General features: G+C 36.7%; 1 protein-coding gene across 1 annotated transcript in view; it reads right to left on the reverse strand.

The window, feature by feature from the left end:
- Sppl3 (signal peptide peptidase like 3) overlaps positions 1–12,942 on the reverse strand; it is a 107,740-nt gene that overhangs the window by 7,103 nt on the left and 87,695 nt on the right. Inside the window, exons 4-6 of the mRNA XM_046456447.2 lie at positions 5,473–5,592; positions 4,708–4,786; positions 3,302–3,414 (exon numbers count right to left, since the gene is read on the reverse strand). Coding sequence (XP_046312403.1) covers positions 3,302–3,414; positions 4,708–4,786; positions 5,473–5,592 — 312 coding nt within the window. The remainder of the gene's footprint in view (positions 1–3,301; positions 3,415–4,707; positions 4,787–5,472; positions 5,593–12,942) is intronic.

The raw sequence follows: 12,942 nt of genomic DNA on the forward strand, positions 1-12,942 counted from the left end.
CAAGTTCTTCTCTAAATTGGTTCCCACCAGAGTAGAGTGTCTATATTTATTCTCTTAGTTGTGCAGACCAAAATCTGTGGCTCATTTTTGGAATACTCTCTTATAACACTTGGTACAAGCTACACTGTCTCTAGTCTGGACTGCTACAGTAACCACCTGGTCTCTCTGCCTCTACCTGGCCCTATATAGTCTCTTCACACAGCAGAGGTTCTTAAACTTGAGCATCAAGAGAAGCTCCTAGGGGACAAGGTTCACTGCACACATATATCTATAGTTTTTCAACAACCGCAGCACTGGCTTTTCCAGATATAATAAAGAAGCTCCATATTGTTTGAAAACTTCCCAAGACTCCCTGATAGCTGAAAGTTAAGTTTATTTGTAAAGCTAAGTGTAAATTAACCAAAAGTGTTAGGGAAGTAAATTATAAATCGTAGTTATTTAGGTAGTCATTTTAAATTAATTATTGACATCTCTGTATCACCTTGTCTTCCACAACGAGGAAGGTCAGGGGTAAAGACAATAATATGTTAAACTGAGCTACAAGTGTTCTCAACAAGGAATATACAACCTGTAGGGTCTTAAGCAGTGCCCCTGTTCTTAGAGGACCTTGAGATATCCATACCTATGCAGACTAAGCACCAGAGTCTAGCATTTTAAAATAAAATAAATAAAAATATCAACTTTTTGATTCCTAGCACTAAACATTTCTTGGTGATAGGGTAGTAGCAACTGCTTTAAAATGAGGGGCTGGATTAGATATGTATTAAGACTCTGTTAGTCCCTAAACTGATCAGGGATGCACACAGTGAACCTGGTTCAACGATCCTTGAAACACTAAGTTGTGTGTACTCGAGATTCATCAGCTACACGTCTGTAATCCCAGTAGCTCAAGAGGCTGAGGCAGGAGGATTTTGAGTTCAAAGCCAGTCTATGCAACTTAGTGAGGACCTAAGCAACTCAATGAGACCCTGTCTCTAAATAAAATATACAAAAAAGGTTGGGGACGTGGCTCAGTGGTTAAGTGCCCCTGGTTTCAAACCCCAGTACCAAAACAAACAAACAAAACATCAGCTTGGGCTGGGGGTGTAGTTCAGTGGTACAGCGCTTGCCTGGTGCATTCCAGGCCCTGGGTTTGATTCCTAGCACCTCAACAGACAACCTATCAGCTTTTAGCCAACAGACCACCATGGACTGGTCAAATAATTCCAAGCTTTCCCAAATTTAAAAGGTTAATTTGCCACATGAAACTAAGAGTAGATGAAACAGCTCTAGGTTTCAGTTTCAGAAAATACTCAAGTCCACTTTTAGTATGAAAACTTCCTATAGCACTGCAAAACATCTATCAGCCTGTTTCCACCACACATTAACTTCAAAGGATAGCTGTTAACTAAAAATGCTCATTTAAAAAAACCTCACTCCCAAATCTCACTTGTCCACAAGATGAACTGATTCTGCAGAGGAGCCTTGGAAATTTAATTTCCATGCTGAGAGCAACCTATTTCAGGATGTTACAGATCAGGGCAAGAAAGCTACACTCTTATAGTAGCAGAAAACAAGACAAACACGTATCAAATACTAATCTGAGAAAGAAAAACCTCAAAGGCTTTCTTAAAAATTCTATTCACAAAAGCAGCTTAGTGTAAACTGGTTAAAAAAAAAAGGTTCTTGTACAAATAGAGGGAAATTACAGCAACAATTGAAAATGCAGTGAAAAATCTACTGCGTAGGCCAATTAGGGCCTAAAAAATAAATTTATAATCCCTTTTATCAGGTTCTGTCCAAATTTGATCATGAACAGAACATCCTTGGTTTTGAATAAATTCTGATAGTTGATGCAAGTGTTTTAAACAAATCATAAATATAAAAACAAACACCTAACCCCCAATATTCTACTCAGCACACGTAAGGTCCGTCATGGAAAGCAGACAGATCCTATCAGCTTAACTTAGTCACTCCTGAACTTGAGGCCTGGACAGCAGGTATCACTTTGGGTGGTTCTGTGCTTAGAGACCCTGAATGACAACTCATGGTAACTGGCAGAGTACAGGCTTGGCAGCTGGATTAACCTCGCAATTGCTTGGAATGGTAACAGGAGTAGATGCCATCCATACCTGTAGTTTTCTGATTTTCAAATTCCTTCATTAAAAATTCTTTAAATAGTAAGTATAAAACTGATTATATTTAACCTGCTTCCCTTCTCAACCACCAAAGGAAAGGAAAAGGTGAGCAGATTTTATGAGACAGACAAGAGTCATTAGAAGTTTCTTGAGATTAGGAAAGTAAACTGAGAAAAATGACAGCAGGGTCTTAAAGTTTTCTAATGTTTCCAGATTGACTTGAAGAAGGATAAGAGATTTTTGGAAAGGTATTTTCAAGGTGGTTTGGTAGTTAAGTAAGAAATATACACAGAAGCTCTGTAACTTAGAGTCTAAGTCACTTGTCTGAACACAGTTACTTCATTTGCAAACTGGGAACCATAACAGTTCCAACTTCCAAGAGTTATATTAAGGATTACATGAGGTAATTCAGTGGAGCACCCAGTGCATAAAAAGCACTCGATGAATTTTAGTTGTTATTGTCATTATTTCATCATCATCATCATCAATGAAGGGGAATTCTCATATGCTGTGCACAGGAGCATAAACTGCTATGGCTTTTCAAAACCCATATGTTATAGGAACTCCACATCTAGGAATTCATCTTTAAAAAATTAGCTAGGTTGGGGGTGGGGATATAGTTCAGTGGCAGATCATGTATGAGGTCCTCAGTTTAATACCCAGTAGAGCAGGGGAAGCGGGGGAGAATCTAAGTGATCTGAAATATACCAAGAGGTAGAACAAGTATTTTTACCTCAGGATTATTTATAACAGAAAAAGATTAAAAAACAATCTAAAGATACAGCAATAATAAAATAATTCACACATTATTCATTAATAGCACAAAACAGGGGAAATAACTGATGAATGAATTAAAAAACTTTGGTAATGGAATAGTATTCAGTCATAAAAAAAGAGCACCCATACAGGTTATGACATGTTTACAACTTAGAAAACATACTGCTAAGTGGAAGAAGTCAGACAAAAAAGGCCATGTAAGTGTCCAAAATAGAGAAATCCAGATAGAACATAAGATGCCTGGGGCTACAGTGGGGTGGAGTCTGACAGCTCAGTACAGGTTTTAGGGTGTGAGGAATAAAAATGCTCCACAACTGACTGCAATGATGGTTCTGCAACTGCACAAACTTAAGTTATCCACAAAATCATGTTAAGTAAAATCAGTCTGTTTACATTTCGTTACTTACCATCCATGAGAAGCCAGTGGCCAGTGAGAACCCAGATGAGGACAAGCATGACAGACAAAGAGAAGGACAGTAACTCAGCAGCAGTGAAACGCCCGCAGCAACCAAAGGAAATCCTGGAAAACACACAGCATTTTACTAGAGGGGGCAGGCGCACTGCATTCAGCACCCTGGCGCTTCATGATCAGAAGTCGGGATGGCTGGATGAGAATAGTAGGCAACACCTCGATACCTGGAAATCTAAAAGACCCAAGGGTGAACTATGAAAACTCCAGAGGAACTGTACTTTTCCAATTTGATAATATTATTATTATTTGGTACTGGGATTGACTGAACTCAATCACTGAGCCACATCCCCAGTCCTATTTTGTATTTAGAGGCAGGGTCTCACTGACTTGCTTAGTGCCTCGCCACTGCTGAGGCTGGTTTTGAACCTGTGATCCTCCTGACTCAGCCTCCTGAGCTGCTGGGATGACAGGCGTGTGCACCACTGTGCCCGGCAATAATGTACTTTTGAGACCAAATTATCAACATGGGAGTTTAAGAGTTGTGACAAGCTAGGCATAGTGGCACATGCCTGTAATTTCAATGACTCAATGACTTGAGAGGCTGAGGCAGAAAGATCTTGAGTTCAAGGCCAACCTCAGCAACTCAAAATATAAATGAATACTGACTGGGGATGGAGTCAGTGGTAGAGCACATCTGGGTTTAATCTTCAGTACTATAATAAACAAGAACTCTGGAGAAGCTAAGAGGGAAAATTCTGTTCTTAAGTGGAAAACAAACTGAAGAATGCCAACAGTTCAATTCATTTAATAAAGGCAAATAAATATCTGTATGATGATACATATATTTGGTTATCACTAAAAATAAATAGATCACTAAAATAAATATATTTCGTTATCATCTGGTTATCCTGGGAAAATCAGCTGCTCCCAGTGAACATTTCCACATGCATACATAATACACCACATCCCCATTAGCATAAACTTAGTTCCCACAAGCAATGATTTTAGGAGCTGAGGTGTGAATGCTATCATTATGCCAAAGGGCACCCCAAAAGAAAGGCAAAGAATATCTGAATTGAACCACTATGCTCACACCCGTTAGGTCACCAGTAAAGGAATGGAAATGTTCACCAAAAGAAAACTGCTCCTCTTTCAAAATCTAAGCAGGGGCATAATTGCAAGGATTCCTAATTTCTAAGATTTGTTTTTATTTTCTCTGCCATGAAAAGGTACAAAAGGAAGTACTATATTCTAGTTTTAAAAGATCAAACATCTGGCTTCTCAATCTCTTGGTATTATTGTGCTTTGGTCAACACTAGAAATTTAAAACTCTTAATAGTGCTACCAAGCATGAAAGAAAAACACAAATTTATAACTAAGAGCAAAGTTCCAAATCCTTACTTGTTTTGAGGTGAACAGGGTCTTGTTAAATACTGGCACATCGGGAGAAGAAGAAAAGCAAAAGCTATCGTTGCAAGAACTAGAGAAAGAAAGGGTATGGTTAATTTTTTTTTTAAAGAAATCTATTATTTAAAAAATGGCATTTTTAGAAACAGTCATTTTCCAAAACAAGTGGAAATGATTTAATTGACCAGAGAATAATCTTTCTTTACTATTGAACAAATAACTTCCTTAAAACAAAAATACCTGGTTTGAATTAGGGATAATATGACAAGATTTTCTCATTCTCTCCTAACTCAGTAAGAAAAGATAAATAATGGTTTGGGGGATGACCTCCTAATAATTTTGGTTTTTTAAATTTTTTTAATTTTGGGTTTTTTTTTTTTTTTTTTGGTATTTCCATTATCTCTTAGCTTGAAAACAGATCAGAGAGTTGACCCTTTAATTACTTTAATTAGCTAGCAATGTTTTTATCTACAGAAGCATTTGTAGAGGCTGCCAATGACCGCTACACCAAACGGGACCTTCTGGTAACCAAACCAATACTGTTCTGGTGTCATAAAGCTCATGAATATTCAAATCCCTAGCATTTTTTTCAGACTGTGTTGACAGGTCTGAGTATCAGGTGGTTCATGAAGGAGGTCTAAAGGGTGTAAAAAACTGAAATATAATGAAGAAAAACTTGCATAATTTTTGAACAATTATCTTAAAAAAGGTGAATTTTTTTTTCCTTTCAGTGTGCTAAGAACAGAGAAACTCATTTACCTGCTGTACATATTGTAAAAACTACTTGAACTGAGTCAAAGAAGAAGAACATTACTAGGAGAGAGACGGATGCTCCAATTGGAAGAAACAGAGCCTGGGTAGAGTCAATTGTTTGGATACCTGAAAGACAGAAAAGAGGACACGTTAACCACTTACTATACTAGGCTCTTGCATTTTATGTGTAACACGCACTATGCCCTTGCATTATATACATTAACTCATTAAAGTATGGTTCTTGGGATAACTACCTCATTATGGACTACCGAGGCCCCAGTGAGATTAGGAGCTCTCTGCTCTCCTCGGCACCTTCCCTGTACGGATGCCCAGGAAACACTTGTTGAATTACACAGCATTACCTTCTGGTGCCGACCATGTGAATAACAGGATGCAAAAACAAAACCAAACAAAAATCCCAGAATCAAGAACATTAACAGGCAGTGCTGGGAACAGTGGTATATATGTGTGATCCCTGTTACTGAGACTGAGGTAGGTGGATTACAAATAAGAAAAGACTCTGTCTCAAAATGAAAATACATGGGGATAGAGCTCAGGTGAAGTTCCTGGTTCAATCCCCAAGGGGAGAAGGAGGTACCATTAAGAGGTAGTAAAAATCCAGTTTAGTCCATTTGAGTGTATTTGTGGTCCTGCATACAGGTTTGGTTAAAAGAGGTGATTTTAACCCAGTGACTAAAGTAATCTGTGGATTTAATATACTTATATTTACTCTGGTGGGGAGGATGATGAACAAGACTTAGCTGTAAACAGTGAATCAGAAAAATTATTTTCTGAGAACACTTTAAGGTACTAGAATGGGGATTAATGGGGGACAATGTCTTGGGATAGAACAGGATTTAGCACAGTGGTTCTCAAATTTTGGCTGTCCCTGAAATAACTTGGAGAGGTGTTTTTTTTTATTTAAATCAAAATGCCCAGGTTCAACCTCAGACCAATTAAACTGAAACCTCTGGGGATTACACCCAGCTGAAAACACTCCCCAGAAAACTTTAATTTTATCCAGGCTTAAGAACCACTAATAAAGTACTTGGTAGAGAAGGAAAACATGGGAAAATATGATAATCACTGAACGAAGAGGAAAAACTATGGGTTTTGTCTTATATGCTGCCTACTTCCAAATGAACTGTCCTGAGATGTCATCAAGAAAAGTGTATGATAGGGACCTAAGAAATAGTCATATGACTATTACAATAGAAATATTAGAAATAGCAGTTTCTCTTCAATAAATTAAGGCTACAAATAAAATATGCAACAGGGATGAACATAACTAGGTATGAAAGGTTGCAATGATGAACCGTTTAAAAACTATTCTGGGACTGGGGTTATGGCTCAGCAGTAAACTTGCCTAGCAAGTGAGGCCCTAGGTTCAATCCTCAGCACCACATAAAAATATATTAATTAAAGATATTGTATCCAACTACAACTAAAAATAAATATTAAAAACAAACAAACAAACTATTCTGAAGCATTTAAACTTGTCTGTTCCCCAAAAGCTATCTAGGGATTTTTGTGAAATAAAATATTAAATATTTCTTCAAAACAAAATTGCTTCTTGGCAGTTAGGTAAATGAGTCAAACAATTCATTTAGGGATGAGGCAGTTCAATTTAGGAAAAGTGATCTAGGTGTCATGACAAACAGAACTGATCTGGGAAATGGTTTGTCCTGAGCACAAGTTTGACTTGTGTGCCACACTTGGGCTGGGATGGGGGTGCTCTTAATAGTAGTTCAAAGAGGAACTAGAGAAAACTACAGATTTTCAGATGCCTTTCACAACAGAAAATAATGTTCCACAAAAGATCATTTACTACAAGAAACAAACTGTTTTATAAGAATCCATACATTTTAAAACACATACCCATATCTGCCTCTCTTTTGTAAAACAAAGCATCTTATAATCTACAGATAAACTATATTAGTTCAAAATATGAACAGAAAAATTAATTTCCTGGTAGAATATAAAGATTATAGTGACTAGGGTATATAAGGTATGCTTAAATCTAAATTTTAGTCTATAATCAATATGTAAAACTAAATACAAAGATCCTTTCTAGAATGTTAAAAAAATGCAGATTTTCATTTCTGAAAACAGATTTAAACCAGGAGGCAATGTTACAAAGCAAATAAAGCTCCTTTAATTGCTGACAATATGCCACTTAAAATAATATACATGACTTCAATACTGAACTTCATAAAGGACAGGAGACAATGGTACCGAAAGGGAAGGAGTGAATTAATCAAAAATTCTAGCCACACTCCATTGACTTAAAAACAAACAAAACTGAGCAAAGTTAAACAGAGCAGCCATCACTGGGAAGACTTCCAAAGTCCAACTATGTTATTTTTAAAGTCCAAAATCAACTTAAGTGGGTGTGGTGATGGAATTAAAAATTATATATGGCGGGCTGGGGTTGTGGCTCAGTGGTAGAGCACTTGCCTAGCATGTGTGAGGCTCTGGGTTTGATTCTCAGCACCACATATAAATAAATAAAATAAAAGTCCACTGACAACTAAAAAAGTATTTTAAAAAAATTATATGTGGCAACATTATTTTTAGTATCCAATGGACTAAATTACTAATTTTATACCTTTTACCAAACACTTCTTATACATTAAGCAACAGGAGGGATAAAAAAAAAAACTTTCTAGATCTTATGGAATTTACAGTCTAAGTGGAAAAATTAAATAGATGTATGCCTACTCATGAAGAGAATTTCAATTGTACATTTCCATCAATCTTCATAGTTCAAATGTAAGTGAAGTAAAGGACTTTAAGATGTCACATAAATGTGGGGTACGTGGCCTTTTCTTAAATGAAGGAATGACATGCCGGGGGAAAACTATACAGGCCTCTTGGGGCAGATGCAGGAGTTAGAACAAGTCAGTGGAAATCAGGAAGGACCTGGAGGGAAGTCCCTCCCTGCTGCAACTTTCTTTTTTTATTTTAACACTCACAGATAAGTAAAAAAAAAAAACCAGGGACCTGAATGGATCATCACATACCTAATACCAACCCTGGGCGCCTTGTTGTATCCCTCCTGTCACCACCCTCTCTCTTTCCCCCAAAGGGAACTGCTGTACTGACTTTTGATAATCTCTTCTTGCTTTGTTTTCCACCCAAGCAGGAACACTTAAATATACTCATGTTTATTTTGCCTGTTTTTTAAGCTTCATATATACTAGATTTGTAGTATGTATTTTTGTGTCTGGCTTATTTCATGCAACATTATTTCTGACAATCATCCATGCTGTTGTATCAGCTCAATTTCATTGTATGAATGTTAAAATTTATCCATAAATGTTTAACATTTGAGTTGTTTCTAATTTTTTGGCCTACTATAAACTATGCTGCTTTTGAGTGTTCTGGTTATGGTTTTGGTGCACATGTGCTTATATTTGCAGGTATATAATTAAAAATGGGGCTGGGGCTGTAGCTCAGTGGTAGAGTGCTTGCCTAGCAGCATGTGTGAGGCACTGGGTTTGATCCTTAGCACCACATAAAAATAAACAAATAAAATCAAGGAATTCTGTCCATCTGTAACTACAAAAACAAACAAACAAAAAATTTAGGAGCAACACTGCTATGTCCAAGTGTATTTATTTATTTTTTAATTTTTAAAGGGAGGACAAAGGGCTTTTGGTGCTAGGGATTGAATCCAGGGCCTCATGCATGCTAGACAAGTGCTCTTCCATTGAGCTAAATCCCCAAGCACCCCTGGATGCTTATATTTTTTCCTTTAGTAGATAATGCCAAAATGTTTTTTCAAAGAGATTGAGCCAATGTATATTCTCATTAGTAGTTCAAGAGGGTTCTCATTCTATATCCTAACATTTGGTGAGATCAGGGTTTAATTTTAGATATTCTGGTTTGTGTGTAGCACTATTTCATTATGGGTGTAATTTCGGGTTTTTTAAGGAGCTGAGTGGTGCCTTGTTCTCCTCTCTCCCTGACTTCCCTGTTGAGCTGCCTAGACAGGTGGCGTATTACTATAACATGAAGTAGTAATTCCCCAGTCTGGTCCTGCACTCTAGGGAACTCTGCAGGGATCAATATGAAGTAATATGACCTCCATTTTGTTAGTTCTGATATGAATCACAAGGTCCATCTAATCCATCAAGTCATCATTAACACTTCTTCTTCTAGCTTGTTTTATAATCAAGGCCAATTGAATCATTTCTGATATAACCATAGCATGTGACCTACACATAAACCTTCAACCTCGACTCTCCACCAATGATGCCGTCCTACACTTCTACTTTTCCCTACTCTCAAGCTTTTTTCACTCTTGAGTGGGCAACTGCAATGTTTTAAAGAAAACTCTCTATGTGGTCATTTTGTCCTCCAACAAGTCTGAAATACTCTCAGGAAAAAAAAAAATTGCTGAGGCTGGCCTTGAACTTGCAATCACTGCTGCCTCAGCCTCTGGAGTTGCTGAGATTACAGGCATGTGCCACCATGCTCAACTCTTAGAAAAATCTTAACACTAACACACTTTCCTTTTTTTAGAAACTTCCCACCAATTCTTCTGTGTGGTCAATCATTTTGGATTCCAATTTCCTTAGCAATCTCTTGTGTTTCTCTATTCATTTTCTGGTTGATATCTTATTTCTTTGATTCTTGATAAATATGACCAGTTTTCCATGCTATCCCTTCAATCTGGAATGTTATATTCCATAATCAAGTATTGACATTCTTTGCAAGGGCTAATTCTTTCATAATGTTACTGATTATGCGGAAGTAGATGGCATTTTTATCCTAATCTGTCCTTATCCCTTATGAAGGTATAAGTGGCTTGGAGTAGGTACTGAGGAAATCTGTGTCATCAGGGATAATTTAGTATAATACAGAAGGAAGATCTAAGAAAATGACTATTTAAGAAAGAAGTGTCCTATTCTATTTAGACTCTGATTAATAAAGAAAAAGAAAAAAAAGCAAAAAAAAAAAAAAAAAAAAAAAGGCAATGATACCCAGGTAACTTCTTTCCAATGCACGCTGAAAATAAAATTGTACTTAGATATATACCACTTATCTCTCAGGTTTCTATGATGCAATGTACAACAGATCTATACTCTGGCTTAACTACATATCTGCATATACGCTATATAACATAGGTCTTTTAAGAATAGTTTCATGAGCATAAAGTGATTTGGCCTGAAATGTTGACAGAAGATATGCTACTAGGTAGTAATTTAATTAGATTCCACAATGGGTTTAACCTTGTTCCAAGTTAAGTTATTGTTATATAATGATTTGGGTCAAAAGAAAAGACTCGCTATATTTAAATAATTCTACTGACTGTCTTTATCACACCCACTCTATACTGCTTGGGACAATGAAACACGTTCAACCGAGTTAAAACTAAACAAGTATAATTTGTTGACAGGGTAATACAGTAACTAAAGAAACTCGTGGATATTAAGTGATCTTTTTCAACTTAACATCCATGGTCTTCCATTTATATTCTATCTGAATTTTAGTAGACTTACAGTGTTTCTTCCCCATTAGGTGGTGACTTTAACCTGTCATGCTCACTTTCTTCTCTGTGCCTGTAATTATATGCTCCTGTCTCCAGCAAGCCAAGTTCATTGTTTCAAATCAAGCTCATCCTTCTCCTGGAAAGAGACCTCACCTGAGCCAGTGTTGCTCTCCTGACTTGGCCCTTTACTCTTCGTACATGGATGTTGAAATGATTTCACCTCTAGAGCTTACTCTGACCCAGTAAGTGGCTTGTTCAGAAGAATTCTGAGGATCAATGAAAAAGAAAACCACAAAACACCTGTCCCGGGTATGGAAGGTGAAGTGGTATTTGCCCTCTTAGCACTTTAAAAAACATTTTGAAAAGAGCTGCTCTTATACTTTTGCATCTTTCAAAATATTTAATAGAATATTGAGTACTCAATACAAACCTGTCATTATCAAATCAGGTGCTCTCCCTGTTTCCTTCCCTTGGGATCAAACCCAGGACCTCACACATGGTGGGCAAGTCGTCTATCCAAGGAGCTCCACCCCCAACCCCAAGTCTCCTTATTTCTAATTTAATTCTTTCCATAATAAACATCATACCTTTCTATATCTATTGAGGTATAATTCATTTTATTTATTGAAAAAATTTTTTTTAGTTGTTGATAGACCTTTATTTATTTATACATGGTGCTGAGAACTGAACCCAGTGCCTCATCCATGTAAGGCAAGTGCACTCTGAACCATAGCCTTAGCTCAAGGTATAATTTATATACCATAAAATTCACCCGATTTAAGTGTATAATTTGATTTTTGAGGGGTGGGGTAAACTTTTCAACAGCGAACCCATCACCACAATCTAGTTTTTGAATATTTTCATCACCCCAATAAGACCCCTCAGTTTACAGTTACTTCTCCTTCCTATCTCTAGTCCCAGGCAAATCACTGGGACTAGAGATTTTGAAGTTCATCTCCACTGTAGCAAGTATTAGCACCTCACTCTTTTCTAAAAAAAAATGCTACATAACATTACACTGTATGGATAGATCATATTTTGTTCATAAATTCATTGGTTTATGGACCTTTGGGTTGTTGTATTTTGGGGTTACTAATAACACTAATTGGGCTGGAGTAGTGGCTCAGTGGTAAAGAGCTTGCCTGGCATGTGTGAGGCACTGGGTTCAATTCTCAGCACCACATATTAATAAATAAAATAAAGATCCATTGAGAGACAGACAAACACACAAATAAATAAATAAATAAATAAATAAATAAATATATGCTGCTTATCATTTGTCATACAGCCCACTTTTTTTTAAATGCAAATATTCTCTTAAGATCTTAAATATCAGGAGAGATACACAAAATCATACTTATTTTCTTTTTGTAACTTTGTAAGTTACAAAAGAGTTAAATGATAAAGCCTTCAAAAATAACATACTTATTGTCTTATTTATCTTAATCATTGTGTATTTGTTTGCCTTAAACTGTGGATATTATAAAATATCGATTAATTTGTAAAATAAGCATTTGGTGACTTTTTTCAGCTCATTACGTACTTCAAGCAAACATCTTTGTTTTTTTTTTTAGGTATACATGACAGTGCAATGTATTTTAAAGGCAGACATGTTTTAAGAGTAACTGAATGAACTTATGATTAACACAAAATTGTCAATCTCATCAAAGGATCTAAATGTAGTCATATGCTGCGTGTAGTGGTGCATCCTTGTAATCCCACTGACTGGAGAGGCTGAGGCAGGAGGCCAGCCTGGGCAACTTAGTGAGACCCTCAGCAATTTAGCAACACCATTTCTCAAAATAAAAATGGGATGTAGTTCAGTGGTAAAGCGGTCCTGGATCTATCCCTAGTACCCCCCACCCATGCCTGGCCAAAAAAATCTACCCTGCACTAATCTCTCCTGCTTATTTTTAACAAAGACTCTCAGCAACAAGCTTTAAGGAAGGAGTTTCTTGTATGCAAGAAATCAGTAGTTC

This window comes from Marmota monax, unplaced genomic scaffold, assembly GCF_021218885.2.
Source record: "Marmota monax isolate L192 unplaced genomic scaffold, Marmota_monax_Labrador192_F-V1.1 WCK01_AAM20220418_F8-fsc00185, whole genome shotgun sequence".
Taxonomy (NCBI): Eukaryota; Metazoa; Chordata; class Mammalia; order Rodentia; family Sciuridae; genus Marmota; species Marmota monax.